Source organism: Bombina bombina, chromosome 6, assembly GCF_027579735.1.
Source record: "Bombina bombina isolate aBomBom1 chromosome 6, aBomBom1.pri, whole genome shotgun sequence".
Classification (NCBI taxonomy): Eukaryota; Metazoa; Chordata; class Amphibia; order Anura; family Bombinatoridae; genus Bombina; species Bombina bombina.
This window is the reverse complement of record NC_069504.1, coordinates 838020940-838038055: the sequence shown is the minus strand read 5'-3', so window position 1 is coordinate 838038055 and position 17116 is coordinate 838020940. Positions and strand designations below refer to the sequence as shown.

The 17116-nt window shown below is 40.0% G+C and overlaps 1 protein-coding gene across 1 annotated transcript in view; it reads right to left on the bottom strand.

The window, feature by feature from the left end:
- LOC128663744 (pyroglutamylated RF-amide peptide receptor-like) overlaps window positions 1-17116 on the bottom strand; it is a 552480-nt gene that overhangs the window by 64586 nt on the left and 470778 nt on the right. Inside the window, exon 3 of the mRNA XM_053718219.1 lies at window positions 16782-16843. Within this exon, the coding sequence (XP_053574194.1) occupies window positions 16782-16843 (62 nt within the window). The remainder of the gene's footprint in view (window positions 1-16781; window positions 16844-17116) is intronic.

Here is a 17116-nt window from a genome sequence, read left to right as displayed (position 1 = left end):
ATAAGTGGAGTGCTATTTATCGCTCCTGCTCAAATGCTAACTCCATTTGACTTTGACTCTTTGCCCGTGTCGGGTAGTGCGCGTATTACAAGTTTAAAGTAAGGTTTTTTTTTTGCCCACAGCTAACCCGACCCTTGCAAAGAGCCAAAGTTAGAATATAACGACCACTTTAACATACTTCCCCATAGACTCCAATAGAGCGAGAAAAGCAGTAAAAACCTAAAACCCATACTCACGTGCTAACCCGAATCGCCATAAGCCCCCTACTCTAATAACCCCTAAACTGCCACATTGCCCACCGCAAAGTACCCCACTGCACTATAAACTCCTAAACAGCAAAAAAAAAATAATCACAAAATACCCCACACTATAATATTAACCCCTAAACAGCCACAATCCCTATAGCAAAATACCCCACTACACTATTAATCCCTAAACCTTAACCCCCATCGCAAAATACCCCTCTACACTATTAACCCCTAAGCCCAGTAAACCCTGATTGCAAAATACCCATCTACACTATTAACCCCTAAACGGACACAACGCCCATTGCAAAATACCCACTAACATCTAAACTCCCTAACCTAACAGCCCCTAAATTGCCAACAAAAAAAACTAATATTACATTATAAAAAACCCTAACATTACATGAATGAAAAAAACAACCTAACATTACATGGAAAAAAAGCTACCGTTACAGAAAATAAATAACCGAACATAACAGAATTTTGTTTTTTACCAAAAATAAAAACACCAGTTATGCCTAATCTAAAACTAAAGCACTGATTAAAAAAACCCACCCCAAAATAAAGAACCCTATACTAACTCTAAAGGGACATGAAACCCAAAATTGTCTTTTATGATTCAGATAGAGCATACAATTTTAAACAACTTTCCAATTCACTTCTATTATCTAATTGGCTTTATTCTCTTTGTATTTTTTTGTTGAAAATCATATCTAGAAAGGCTCAGGAGGTTGGAGCTAGCTGTTGATTGGTGCTGATCTTGTATGCCCGTTTTCAATGGGTTACTAATGTGTTCAACTAGCTCCCAGGAGTGCATTGCATCTCCTTAAAAAAAAAAACATACCAAGAGAATGAAGCAAAGTTAATAACAGTAAAATAGAAAGTTGTTTAAAAATGTACAATCTTAATCATGACAGGAACATTTTGGGTTTCATGTCCCTTAAGCTAAGCTATAGCAATAGCCCTTAGAAGGGCTTTTTGAAGGGCATTTATAAACTGATCTAGCTCTTTTTCACAAAAAAAAGATAGAAGACTGCCACCCGGGATGAAATTGGACTGCCGCTGTCGGGGGGGGGGGGGGATGGTCCCCTGCCGCCGGGGTGAAGATGGACCGCTGCCGCCACATAGGAGCCGGATTCAAGTTTGGTAAGTACAATCTTTAGGGTTTAGGATTTTTAGGCTTATTTTGGGTTGATTTTTTAGAATTTTTTGGGGGGCGGGGGGCAGCAAAAGAGCAGTTTTAGAGTAGGTTTTTCTAGATACCCTTTTTTTGGGGGGGGGATTATTTGTATTGTAGAATGGGCTAGTATTTTTTTGTAACTAAGTGTATAGTTGGTGTGAGGCCCACCATATTTGACAGATAAAAGCAAAATACCCCAAAAATGTCTAAACACAAATCTCAAAAAATGTGAAACACAAATGGAAATTGTAAAATATAGAAAAAATAGGGATGCGCTCCAGATAGAGCTAACTGTCTGTCTTTGGAGTATTGTGTATACAAATTAAATGTATGCAATAGATACAAGTGAAAACAATGTGTCTAGATGATAAAATATATTAAAATAGAGTAAGTTGTATGCCTATGAAGTAGATAAATAAATAAAAATAATATATTAAAAGCAAATAATAGAATATTTATTCCATATCATAACAGGATAATAGTGGTAATCAATTAAGTACATGTGCCAATAAATCAGATGCCTGCATCTAAGAGTAAAAAATAGCACTATGTGCACAATAAAAAATGGCCAAACTTGGAAAAAAGGGGTTATAAAAACGCTAGCGTGATAAACATATAGGTGTCAGATATTGCGTAAACAGCTAGCACACAGTTGTTAAAGTGATTCTACAGAGTATCCAGCTGATTATGAGTCCAGCATTAGTGGCTATGTGAGTGTGTTCCTGCGCTTGATAACGCTGGGTGTCTGACCATGTTATCCGAGTCAGTAAAAGGAAATCTCCTGATTCCTCTGTGAGTGAAGATGCTGGGTGAGATCTGTTATCCACAGTATACAGAAATGTCCCGATCATGTGACTCCTGATCCATTTTGTGATTGGTTGTAATAGATCACACCTAGGCTGCTTCTTTGAAACAATATTTTCGCTTCTTTGTAGCCGTTGTTGAAACCGTCACCAAAAAGTGAAATGTGCGATCCTCTTCCACCTACGCATTTTATACCACTTCAGGGATAAGCAAATTATAAATCCATTTGTTATATACACAAAGTGCTTAATCTACCTGTTCTACTCTGTGATCTCCTTGTAACGATTTTGTAGTGGAAGTTTATCAGTTTGAGCGCCCCAACAGTTTAAAGCAATGAACACTCGTTATGAACACAAAGAGGCCAATTTAACAACGGTCTTGCGGACCTGATCCGACAGTACGGATCAGGTCCGCAAGACCTCGCTGAATGCGGAGAGCAATACGCTCTTCATATTCAGCATTGCACCAGCAGCTCACAAGAGCTGCTGGTGCAACGCCGCCCCCTGCAGACTCGCGGCCAATCAAGGGAGGTGTCAATCAACCCGATCGTACTCGATCGGGTTGAATTGTGGCGATTCCTGTCTCAGAGCAGGCGGACAGGGTTATGGAGCAGCGGTCTTTAGACCGCTGCTTCATAACTGCTGTTTCTGGCGAGTCTGAAGACTCGCCAGAAACACAGACCCACAAGCTCCATACGGAGCTTGATAAATGGGCCTCAAAGTGTTTCTTACCAACATTCTGCTCTTACTGATCTTTAACTTCTCTTAGTGTATATATAGTGAGCAAATCTACGCGTTTCTGCAGTTAACCCTGCCTTTATCAAGATGCTCACTTTACCAAATGTAGAATCTTAAATAGCCAGTCTTAGGGGTAATCTTGTTGTTGATTGGATCTGTGGTTATCCAATTAAGGATTAGTATCCCGGTTCAGTATGTATAGTGTTTTTACATACATTTCCTTTGGGATTGCTTATCAACGAAGTGGTATAAAAAGCCTAGGTGGAAGGGAGGGGTAAGCTGCTAAACAGGCACCTCAGAGCAGATACACCTTGTGTTCTCTTCTTTTTTCTTATATATATTGCCAGTGCCACCCGAAGGAAATGTATATATAAGGACTGACAGGATTTGACCCTGAAACCGATAAAGGAGCAAGAAGCTCTTAAAAAGTACCTGGGGACTTAAATGGGACTCTTACCACTCTGAAAATGTACACATATCTATAACTGTTTAAATAACTGCACAGAGTTAAATCTTACTGCACTATAAGAGTTGATGTTACATAGACGGGTGGAATAGATTAAGGCTTCAAACAGGCAGAAGCTACAAGTCTGTAAAAACCTCCAGGGTTATTCTGGTCACTCTTTTTTGAAAGGGGGGATAGTGTTGAAAGTATATGTCGAATGTTGCACTCTAGTTCATGGCTGCAAATATTAATATCTAGGATCACTACACAGTAGGCTAAACAGCCACAGGTAACCTAGAAACACATGACCTGAAACGATCCCCCTATCTCACTCCTGTACACCATAGTCTAGACTCCCCAGAGTTGTGGCCATACATATAAAAACAAACTCTGGCCAACTGGCTGCACCCATTTCTGAGTTTTCTTTTTCCTCTGATATCCCTGCTCCGAATTATAAGAATGCAGATTTAATGTTTTATGCTGAGCATCTTCTGGGGCTCTTTTTCTTTCACTGCAGCTCTTGTCACACAAGAGCTGCCCAGGTTTCAAGTTTCTGGTGCCACCTATCAGGACCATATGGTCATGTCTGGTAAAATTTTTCAACTGATTTAAAAAACAATCCGAAAATTTACACATATCTATAACTGTTTAAATAACTGCACAGAGTTAAATCTTACTGCACTATAAGAGTTGATGTTATATATACGGGTGGAATAGATTAAGGTTTCAAACAGGCAGAAGCTACAAGCCTGTAAAAACCTCCAGGGTTATTCTGGTCACTTCTTTTTGAAAGGGGGGATAGTGTTGAAAGTATATGTCGAATGCTGCACATTAGTTCATGGCTGCAAATACTAGTATCTAGGATTACTACACAGTAGGCTAAACAGCCACAGGTAACCTAGAAACACATGACCTGAAACGATCCCCCTATCTCATTTCTGTACACCATAGTCTAGACTCCCCAGAGCTGTGGTCATACATATAAAAACAAACTCTGGCCAACTGGCTGCACCTACTTCTGAGATTTCTTTTTCCTTTGATATCTCTGCTCTGAATTTTAAGAATGCAGATTTAATGTTTAATCCTATATGCTGAGCATCTTCTGGGGCTCTCTTTCTTTCACTGCAGCTCTTGTCACACAAGAGCTGCCCAGGTTTCAAGTTTCTGGTGCCACCTATCAGGACCATATGGTCATGTCTGGTAAAATTTTTTAACTGATCTAAAAAACAATCCCTATCTAACAACAATCCGTTCATTATCAAACAAAACTAGATAATATTTAGAGTTTGATATTTTTTAGTAAGGTTTCCCAAGACACAGGGTTGCGGGTACTGTTAATAAAACAAAAACAACAACTAAACACTTAAAAGGAGAAATCTGGCTTAGAATCAGTGGCTCTCCCTTCAATATCCCCTAAATCACATCTTTAAGATTTGGCGAGCGTGTCTCTAATCACCTCCTGGCCCCTGGGAAAACTTTTTCCCGGTGACCTGTAATTGCACCCCCCCTCCCTTTTTTTTTTTTTTTCTTTTTTTTTTTTTCTCTTCTTTCTCTCACTAACCGAAATCGGGTTTAAAGCAGAGCACGCACTTCCCTCACATTTCCCCACAGCTCCCCTCACTCCCTTTCCTCACTTTTCCTTTCCTTATTTTAGCACTCTGACAATTTTTCTAAAACACAATTTTTTCTTTATACTCACTGAAGCATCCTATGGATAAATTTTTTCACTCACATGCTAAGACTCCCTCGCCAGTCATGACTGCAAAACACAAAGACAGGAGAGCAAAGAACACTATAGCAACCTCAGCTGAATCTCAAGAACCACGTCTCACCACATCTTCTGTAACTGATGTATTGGACATGCAAAATTTAGTCACCAAAATAACGGAAGCATTAGCCCCTAACTTTGATGCACTAAAGTCAGAAATCAAACAAGATATCACTCTCCTATCTCAGGAAATTAGACAGTTTGCAGGCAGAATCAATGAAATTGAGCAGAGAGTTTCAGATCTTGAAGATCTTACCACATCACATAACACCAAGTTAGACTCAACCAAACACTCCCTAAATGCAATCCAGGCCAAACTTGAAGATATCGAGAACCGTGCCCGCAGAAACAATATACGTCTGATAGGGATACCCGAGGATAAAAGATATGAGGATCTAAACTCCTTTATTTCTGAGCAGTTACCTCAGCTTCTCAAACTCCCACCTAACTACCCACCGATAGTAGTAGAGAGGGCTCATAGGCTTGGTAGACCCTGGATGGATAATAAAGGAAATCATAGACCTAGACCAGTAATCGCAAAACTCTTGAATTTTCAAGATAAGGCTACCCTGATGCAATTCTATCGTAAGAATCAGCCTATCACTATTGGAGAATCGAAAATTCTCCTTTTTCAAGATTTCTCAGCCGAAACATCATCCAAAAGGAGGGTGTTAGCCCCTATGTGCACAAAACTGATCCAACAGGGCTACCAAGCCACCATAATCTATCCTGCAAAACTTAAAATCAAAGAAGCTGAGAACACATTTATTTTCAATACTCTTCAAGAAGTAGAACAACATCTGAAAGACTCCAACACTCTAGGCATATATCCACTAGGTTGAAAGGGGAAGAGAGAGAAAGAAGGGGGAAAGGGTTTTTTTTTTTTTGTTGATTTTTCTATTCTCTTCCTTTTCCTCTCTACTTTTCTTTATCATGAGCAGGATTCCATGTTTTAGGAAAGTAACGATAGATGGGGCCTCAAGCCCTCCTGGTTTTCCCCCCCCCTCCTTTTTTTTTTTCTCTTTCTTTTCCTTTCCTTTCTTTATTTCCTTCCCCCCCCGCCCGCGCCGGTCACACCGGGACTCGGTCACACTACCCAGCTAAAAACCTATGGCCAACTTTAAACTAGTCTCATGGAATGTGGGTGGGATCTCCACTCCAATTAAAAGGAAGGCCATTTTAACGCACCTGAGGAAATTAGGGACTGATATAGCATTTCTGCAGGAAACGCATCTAACAACAGAAGAATCCCAGAAACTTAAATCCACATGGGTAAAAGAAATCTTTTTTTCCCCGGGAGAGCGAAGGAAACGAGGGGTGGCGATTCTGATAGGGAAGAAAATTGACCAAGCAGTTACTTACAGCGACATAGACCCAGATGGGAGATTTGTAATAATTAAACTTAAAATCCATAAAAGATATGAGGATCTAAACTCCTTTATTTCTGAGCAGTTACCTCAGCTTCTCAAACTCCCACCTAACTACCCACCGATAGTAGTAGAGAGGGCTCATAGGCTTGGTAGACCCTGGATGGATAATAAAGGAAATCATAGACCTAGACCAGTAATCGCAAAACTCTTGAATTTTCAAGATAAGGCTACCCTGATGCAATTCTATCGTAAGAATCAGCCTATCACTATTGGAGAATCGAAAATTCTCCTTTTTCAAGATTTCTCAGCCGAAACATCATCCAAAAGGAGGGTGTTAGCCCCTATGTGCACAAAACTGATCCAACAGGGCTACCAAGCCACCATAATCTATCCTGCAAAACTTAAAATCAAAGAAGCTGAGAACACATTTATTTTCAATACTCTTCAAGAAGTAGAACAACATCTGAAAGACTCCAACACTCTAGGCATATATCCACTAGGTTGAAAGGGGAAGAGAGAGAAAGAAGGGGGAAAGGGTTTTTTTTTTTTTGTTGATTTTTCTATTCTCTTCCTTTTCCTCTCTACTTTTCTTTATCATGAGCAGGATTCCCTGTTTTAGGAAAGTAACGATAGATGGGGCCTCAAGCCCTCCTGGTTTCCCCCCCCCCTCCTTTTTTTTTTTCTCTTTCTTTTCCTTTCCTTTCTTTATTTCCTTCCCCCCCCGCCCGCGCCGGTCACACCGGGACTCGGTCACACTACCCAGCTAAAAACCTATGGCCAACTTTAAACTAGTCTCATGGAATGTGGGTGGGATCTCCACTCCAATTAAAAGGAAGGCCATTTTAACGCACCTGAGGAAATTAGGGACTGATATAGCATTTCTGCAGGAAACGCATCTAACAACAGAAGAATCCCAGAAACTTAAATCCACATGGGTAAAAGAAATCTTTTTTTCCCCGGGAGAGCGAAGGAAACGAGGGGTGGCGATTCTGATAGGGAAGAAAATTGACCAAGCAGTTACTTACAGCGACATAGACCCAGATGGGAGATTTGTAATAATTAAACTTAAAATCCATAAAACAATTTATACACTATGCAATGTCTATGCCCCTAACAAATTAGACCCCAGTTTTTGGCACAAGATTCAGGCCAAAATTCTCTCTGTTCAGGAGGGACACCTAATACTAGGAGGTGATTTCAATATGTCTCCACAGTGCCCATTGGACAGACTTAGAACCTCTGGTAAGCTGCCTAAACAAAAACGGGATAATTTAGAAGCTAAATTAATAAAATCAATCATGCACAACCTAGCAATAAGAGATATCTGGAGGCTTCAAAACCCAGATGCCAGAGATTTCACCTGTCTGTCCAAGGCGCACAAAACAATGTCTAGAATCGATCTTTTTCTCATCAGCGACAGAATAAGGCTGACAGATGCAAAGGCAGGCTTGTCTCCTATTTTTCTATCAGATCACGGCCCCATTTTGCTTGAGCTACTAACTAGTTGCTATAATAAGAAACCAACACGCTTTTTATTTCCTTCCTCTCTCGCGAATGATCTGAAGTTTAAGAACTGGCTTAAACTCAAATTTGTGGATTACCTGGATCATAATCAAGACTACATAGACTCGCCCCTGCTTTTCTGGGAGGCTGCTAAGGCAGTCCTCCGGGGCGAAATCATAGCTTATAGCGCAGAAAGACTTAGGAAAATACGACAAAGGGAGAAAGAAATTACTAGCTCAGTGATCAATTCATATAACTCTTATTTACTTGAAAAATCACCTAGATATTGGGCGAAATATATTCGGGCTAAAAATACAAGAGACACATTTACAATCTTCCAGGAAACGCAGAGGGATCTCAGACTCCAAGCCAGAATCTATAGATTTGGTAACAAATCTGGCAAATTACTGGCAAATCTGGTAAAAAGGGAAAAGAAAACATCTCTCATTGAAAAGATTCAAGAGGATGGTATTCTTCTTGACAATCCAGAAGCAATAGCGAAAGCTTTCACGAGCTATTATCAGAATCTCTACCTAAGCAGAGGCTCAGACACTTCTCAGGCATCCCAATTCTGGAGTCGAGTAACCTGCCCAAAAATATCAATGGAATTAATTAATTCCCTAAACACACCAATCACTGAATCAGAGATAAATAAAACAATTGTAGATCTTGCCAATAATAAATCACCCGGACCAGACGGTCTCCCAAACGAGTTCTACAAAATTCTGAACTCTGAGATTACTCCCTACCTCAACAATTTATTTAACAGTATGTATATCAAAGGCAATCAGGTGGCCGCCTCTTTCTCTTCATCTAATACTGTTCTAATTTTGAAGGGAGGGAAAGATCCCTCCCTCAAAGAATCTTATAGGCCTATAGCTCTCCTGAACGGAGACTACAAGATATTCTGCTCTATCCTGGCTGAACGCCTCCAAGCACCACTTGCCACGGTGATACATCCGGACCAGGCAGGGTTTCTGAGGGGGCGAAACTCCTCAGCTAAAATCAGAGAGGCTATACTTACTACGGAGTATTTCAGGAAACTGGAAGTACTTGAGGGAGGGGGGGAGGGGGTGGCACCCGACCTGGCTATTCTTTCGATCGATGCAGAGAAAGCATTCGATTCGATACATTTCGACCATCTCTTTTCATCTTTGACAAATTTTGGTTTCAAAGGTAAATTTCCTGAATTCATTATGAATTTATATAAAGAACCACACACTACCTTGATTGTCAATTCTATAGCCTCTTCACAGATAACTCTTGGAAGGGGAACGCGCCAGGGGTGCCCCCTCTCTCCTCTTCTCTTTGACATCTCAATCGAACCACTAGCAATTATGGTCAGGCAACAACTTCCAGGCATCAAGATAGGGAAGCAAGTTATAAAAATTGCTTTATATGCAGACGACCTTTTGCTATACCTTTCAGATACTAAATCCAGCATCCCCAAATTGTTAAACATTACTACTCAATTTGGGTCTTTCTCGGGATACAGGATTAACGAAGTAAAATCAGAACTATTATGGTTGAGACAAAATAAAGATTCTCTTCACGATATCCCTTTCTCTGTCTCTAAAACATCTCTTAAATATCTTGGAATCTTAATCCCCTCATCCCAGGGGGACTTATACAATCTTAATTTCTCTCCGATTTTTGAAATGATTAGGGAAAAACTCAAAAATTGGCAATCCCTTCCGCTATCCTTATCCGGACGGATTGCTCTGTTTAAAATGATCTTGCTCCCAAAACTCCTCTACCTTCTCCAGAACGTCCCAGTAATTCTCTTGGAGAAAGACATATGCTCCTTAAATGGCTCACTTAGCAAATTCCTCTGGCAGGAAAAAAGACCTCGGATATCCTTAAAAAAACTTTTTCTATCAAAAGAGAGTGCTGGTCTTGCACTGCCAGACATTTGATCCTATAATTATGCTTTTTTAGCCCGCGTGGTGGCCGACTGGCTATCCCAGAGTAATTATGTTACGAATCAGCCCCTGGAAGAGAGCATGTGTAGTCCATATCAGCTGATAGCGCTGGCCCATTGCCCACCAAAAGACCTACCAGGCAGAATCAAAAGATTCAAATCTGTCTCTAATCCACTAAGGGCCTGGTGGAAAATAAGTAATCTACTATCTCTAAACGGGAAAATTTCTCATTATCTTCCAATACAGGGAAATCCGAAATTCCCCACAGGAGTTAGTTCGGGAACTTTTGGGAAATGGCAAGACCTAGGTTTAAGTAGGGTAATACAACTTTGGGATCCAGAAAGGAACATTGTCAAATCCTTTGACGAGCTAAAAGGAGAGTTTCACATCAACAATAAGGAATTTTTTGCATTCCTACAAGTTAGACATTTCTTACTCGAACTAGTGAACGAGGTAGGATGGAGCTGGAATATGGGAAAACTGGAAGGCTGGATCACTTTGTTTAAGAACGGCATTAGGTCTATTTCCCCATGCTATCAGCTGCTTAAATCAGCCAAAGGCGCTGTAGAGCTAGAGAAAATCACTGCTTTATGGAACAGGCTACTACCACAATCCACTATTGATACAAAAATTATCCAAAACTCAATATGCAAAGTGGCTCAGGTCTCTCTTTCAGCCACATGGTGCGAGATGCACATTAAACTTCTTCACAATGTATACTTTACCCCCAAAAAAGGCGATAAAATTCATTATGCCAGCTTTAACAAATGCCCAAAGTGTTCACTCCCCGCAGCGGACGTAATACACATGATCTGGAGCTGCCCCAGAATAAGATACCTTTGGTATAAATTAGAATTCTGGATTAACAAAACCCTCAGGATCTCCCATCCGGGTCTCACACAGCTGCTGATTGCTTTTGGTCACGGGGAACACAATTCAGAGAATAAACTGATACTCTTATCTATCTTAGCAACTAGATACCTTATCTTCAAAAAATGGAAGACGAGGGCAGTACCATCTATCTCAGAGATAAAGAACTGTCTGAAAAAACAATGTCTCTTAGAACAAAGGGACACCAATCTAGATAATGACTTAGACATTAGAAGATTCTTTAGCAAATGGTCTGCCTTCATCAAGTCACTACAAGACACAGAAATACATGACCTTATATTCCCCTTCAGGAACTCGGAATTGGTTCTTCTGGGTGCTTGGTAGAGATCTGAAGGCGCTCTGACGCGGGCGGGGTTCTTTTTATATCCCTATATCCCTTTTCTTCTTTTTTTCTTACCTCCTTCCTTCCCCATTTTTTTTTTTTTATTCTGTTTTATTTTGTTTTGTTCTAATTTTTTTTTTTTTTTTCTCTTTTTTTCTTCTCCTTTTTTGTTTTTTTAATCAGCATAAATAAAATAGAAAAGATTCCAGCTTAGTGCACAAATTTTTGCTGTGGGGACCAACTTAATAAGATAAAATTAAGTTATTGTTTTAAACTATTTTTGAGGTTCTCCGAAATGTGATTTACCTGGCCCTGCGTGGCACAAAGAGGTTGAATTTATTTCTGACTGTACACTTTGCTGGATTTAAATAAATATTTAAAAAAAAAAAAAAAAAAGCCTAGGTGGAAGAGGATTGCACATTTCACTTTTTGGTTTAGCGAAATTATAGTTTCATAGAAACAGCCTAAGTGAGATCTATTACAACCAATCACAAAAAGGATCAGGAGTCACATGATGGGGACATTTCTGTATACTGTGGATAACTGATCTCCCCCAGCATTTTCACTCAGAGAAATCGGGAGATTTCCTTATACTGACTCAGATAACGTGGTCAGACACCCAGCGTTATCAAGCGCACTGACACAGGTACTCACATAGCCACTAATGCTGGACTCATAATCAGCTGGATACTCTATAGAATCACTTTAACAACTGTGTGCTAGCTGTTTATGCAATATCTGACACTTATATGTTTATCACGCTAGCGTTTTTTTAACCCCTTTTTTCCAAGTTTGGACATTTTTTTATTGTGCACATAGTGCTATTTTTTACTCTTAGATTCTGGCATCTGATTTATTAGTACATGTACTTAATTGATTACCACTATTATCCTGTTATGATATGGAATAAATATTATTTTATTTGCTTTTAAAATATTATTTTTATTTATTTATCTACTTCATAGGCATACAACTTACTCTATTTAAATATATTTTATCATCTAGACACATTGGGGCCTATCTATCAAGCTCCGAATGGAGCTTGATGCCCCGTGTTTCTGGCGAGTCACAAAGAAGCAGTGGTCACAAAGACCGCTGCTTCATAACCCTGTCCGCCTGCCCTGAGCAGGCGGACAGACATCGCCGGAATTCAACTCGATCGAGTACGATCGGGTTGATTGACACCTCCCTGCTGGTGGCCCATTGGCCGTGAGCCTGCAAAAGCTGCTGGTGCAATGCTGAATAAGGAGAGCGCATTGCTCTCTGCATTCAGCGAGGTTTTGCGGACCTGATCCGCACTATTGGATCAGGTCTGCAAGACCTTTGTTAAATAGAGGCCATTGTTTTCACTTGTATCTATTGCAGACATGTCATTTGTATACATAATACTCCAAAGGCAGACAGTTAGCTCTATCTGGAGCACATCCCCATTTTTTCCTAGTATCTTTGTGTGAAAAAGAGCAGTGGTAGTGCCTTACAAAAAGCCTGTCTAAAGACTATTGCTAATTTTTATTTTACAGTGAGGCTTCAGTTTTAGAATAGGCATAACTTTTTTTTCTGTAATGGTAGGTTTTTTATTTTCTATAATGGTCGCTTTTTTCAGGTTATGTTAGAGGTTTTTCAGTTAAAGTTTTTTTTTTTCAGGTAAGTTTTTTTTTGGTAACTTAGGGTGTGTTAGGTTAGTGGGGGTTAGCTGGTTAGGGGACTTATATGTTTGCGGGTATTTTGCGATAGGAGTTGTGGCAGTTTAGGGGTTAATAATGTAGAGGGGTATTTAGCAGTGGGGGTTTTGGTAGTTTAGAAGTTAATAGTGTGGTGGGGTATTTTGCAATGGGGGTTGTGGCAGTTTAGGAGTTAATAGTGTAGTGGGGTACTTAGAGATTTGTGGGTGTGGCAGTTTAGGATATAATAGAGTAGTTTAGTGCAACTGTTTCCTCCATCCAAACTCTTTACGCAAACTTTCAGATCACGTAAAAAGTTTGAGTATTAAATGTGATTGCGTTCAAGCGATCGCATTTACTTTCAACTTGTAATATGAGTCGACATTGCCGCTTAGTGGTGTCCATAGAAAATATGAGGGTAAATAACAGTGCGTTTGCGAAAACGAATTAAAGGGACACGCAATCAAAATTAAACTTTCATTATTCAGATAGAGCATGCCATTTTAAACAACTTTCCAATTTACTTCCATTAACAAAATGTGCACAGTCTTTTTATATTTAAACTTTTTGAGTCACCAGCTCCTACTGAGCATGTGCAAGAATAAGTGTGTATGCATTTGTGAATGGCTGATGGCTGTCACATGGTACGTGTATGCATTTGTGAATGGCTGATGGCTGTCACATAGTACAGGGGGAGTGGAAAAAGACATAACTTTTAAAAATGTCAGAAAAAAAAATCTACTACTCATTTGAATTTCAGACAGAGAGGCCTACTTATCAAGCCGTCAACTTACTTGCATTCAACGGCACCTAAGATCGCCTAACACCTGAATACGCTCTCCAAAGTTACCAAAAAAGCTGTTAAAAAGTTGCGCACCAAGTTCAGGGCGATGAGCAGCGGACTGATGCTAACTAACAGTCATCGATCTCGCTGCTATTCAGCTTTTTCCCAGCTTTATTGGCTAAACACCCACACTATACTATACTGTTTTACCCCTATCCCGCTGCTCCCGGACCCCGCAGCAACTAAATAAAGTTATTAACCCCTAAACCGCCGCTCCCGGAGCCCACCGCCACGCTAATAAATTTATTAACCCCTATCCTGCCGCTCCCGGAGCCCACCACCTACATTATGTTATAAACCCCTAATCTGCACCCCTGACACTGCCGCCACCTACATTATACTTATTAACCCCTAATCTGCCACCCCAACGTCGCCGCCACTATATTAAATTTATTAACCCCTAAACCGAAGTCTAACCCTAACACCCCTAACTTAAATCTAATTTAAATAAATCTAAATAAAATTCCTATCATTACCTAAATTATTCCTATTTAAAACTAAATACTTACCTATAAAATAAACCCTAAGATAGCTACAATATAACTAATAGTTACATTGTAGCTAGCTTAGGGTTTATTTTTACTTTACAGGCAAGTTTGAATTTATTTTAACTAGGTAGAACTATTTAATAACTACCTAGCTAAAATAAATACAAAAGTACCTGTAAAATAAAACCTAACCTAAGTTACAATAACACCACAACACTACACTACAATTAAATAAATTACATAAATTAAATACAATTAACTAAATTATATACAATTATCTAAAGTACAAAAAACCCCCACTAAATTACAGAAAATAAAAAACAAATTATCAGATATTTAAACTAATTACACCTAATCTAATAGCCCTATCAAAATAAAAAAAAGCCCCCCCAAAATAAAAAAAACCCTAGCCTAAACTAAACTACCAATAGCCCTTAAAAGGGCCTTTTGCGGGGCATTGCCCCAAAGTAATCAGCTCTTTTACCTGTAAAAAAAAATACAAACAAACCCCCCAAAAAAAACTAACTAAAAAAACCTAAGCTCCCCATTGCCCTGAAAAGGGCATTTGTATGAGCATTGCCCTTAAAAGGGCAGTTAGCTCTTTTGCGGCCCAAAGCCCTAACCTAAAAATAAAACCCACCCAATACACCCTTAAAAAAACCTAACACTAACCCCCTGAAGATCGACTTACCGGGAGACGTCTTCATCCAAGCCGGGCGAAGTGGTCCTCCAGATGGGCAGAAGCCTTCATCCAAGTCGGGCAGAAGTGGTCCTACAGACGGCAGAAGTCTTCATCCAGACGGCATCTTCTATCTTTATCCATCCGGCGCGGAGCGGGTCCATCTTCTAGACATCCGACGAAGAGCATTCTCTTCTGCCGACGACTACCCGACGAATGAAGGTTCCTTTAAGTGACGTCATCCAAGATGGCGTCCCTTAGATTCCGATTGGCTGATAGAATTCTATCAGCCAATCGGAATTAAGGTAGAAAACATCCTATTGGCTGATAAAATCAGCCCATAGGATTGAAGTCCAATCCTATTGGCTGATCCAATCAGCCAATAGGATCGAGCTGGCATCATTCTATTGGCTGTTCCAATCAGCCAATAGGATTGAGCTGGCATTCTATTGGCTGTTCCAATCAGCCAATAGGATTCCAATAAGTATAATGTAGGTGTCGACGGTGTCGGGGGGCAGATTAGGGGTTAATAAGTATAATGTAGGTGGCGGCGGTGTAGGGGGCGGCAGATTAGGGGTGTTTAGACTCAGTCTTATGTTAGGGTGTTAGGTGTAAACATAACTTTTATTCTCCCATAGGAATCAATGGGATATCGGGCAGCAGCAAACATGAGCTTTGCTGCTTTCAGACTCCCATTGATTCCTATGGCATCCGTTGCCTCCAGGGAGGCGGATTGAAAACCAGGTACGCTGGGCCGGAATAGTGCCGAGCGTACCTGGTAGAATTTTGATAACTAGCAAAAGTAGTCAGATAGTGCCGAATTTGCATTCAGAACATCTGTAGTGACGTAAGCATCGATCTGTGTCGGACTGAGACTGGCGGATCGTATGAAAAGTCACAAAATTCTACTTTTGCCGGTCTGTAGGGTTTGATAAATATGGGGAATCAGGCTCTAAGTGCTATTGCATTGTCTTGCTATCTTACATTTGTTGATTATGCAAATCTACTGTGTTGACCGGTTCTTTAACACTAATTTAAACAGATTGCCACTTATAATATGGATTTGAGCATAAAAAACACCACAATCTCATAATCTAGCCCACAGTGTTCAATCCCCTTTTAACTAAAAACAAATAGTAATTGAATATGCAAGCACCAGGGCAATAATACAATTCTTTAAAATATTTATTTTTAATTTATCTTCTAACATTTATTCATTCTATAGTCTCATCTACAATCAATAGAATAAGATTTAAAGGGGCAGTAAACCTACAAAATAATGTTATATAATTCTGCACATAGTGCAGAATTATATAACATTAGCTTAGCGCCAACTTTATACAACAAAGTATTGCAGAGATATTTTATCACGAAGTTCAATTTTGCAGAACGCCGATCCTGGCTCTACTGAGTGGTTCTGTTTTTTCCTAAGCACATCGCGGGCACGCTGTCTAATCACAGCGTGCCAGATGGCGCCATTAAACTGAATGTAGCACTCTCCCATTCTGGTCTGGTAGCGTTAGCGAGCGAGCTACATTCAGTTTAATGGCGCGATCAGGTGTGCTGTGACTAGACAGCGTGCCTGCGATGCGCTTAGGAAAAAACAGACCCGCTCAGTAGACCCAGGAGCCGCGTTCTGCAAAATTGAACTTCGTAATAAAATATCTCTGCAATACTTTGTTGTATAAAGCTGGCGCTAAGCTAATGTTATATAATTCTACACTATGTGCAGTATTATATAACATAATTGTGTAGGTTTACTGCCCCTTTAAAGATATTTCCTTTGGATCACTGGTGTTACTCAGTAGCAAATGAATCTTTAAAAACATTAAATGAGAAACAAATAGACATAAATTGCAATGTAACCCTCAACGTTTCAAGTGTATGCAAAGATAATAAAGAGCAATGATACCATCACTTACCTCTAATGTCTGTACATGAAGCATTGGAGAGCCTACAACAATAGCTATGCTCCAAACACATGCTGAAATAGACAACAGAAAAAAAATGTTTAGCGTTTTCTCCCCATTTAGTGCCAAATACTCTAAATCTCTCTGTTCTGGTGAGAGTCTATACATTGAGGCCTATTTAACAAATGTCTTGCGGACCTGATCCAACAGTGCGGCTCAGGTCGACAAGACATCACTGAATGCGGAGAGCAATACGCTCTCCGTATTCAGCATTGCACCAGCAGCTCACAAGAGCTGCTTGTGCAACGCCGCCCCCTGCTGACTCGCGGCCAATGGGCCGCCAGCAG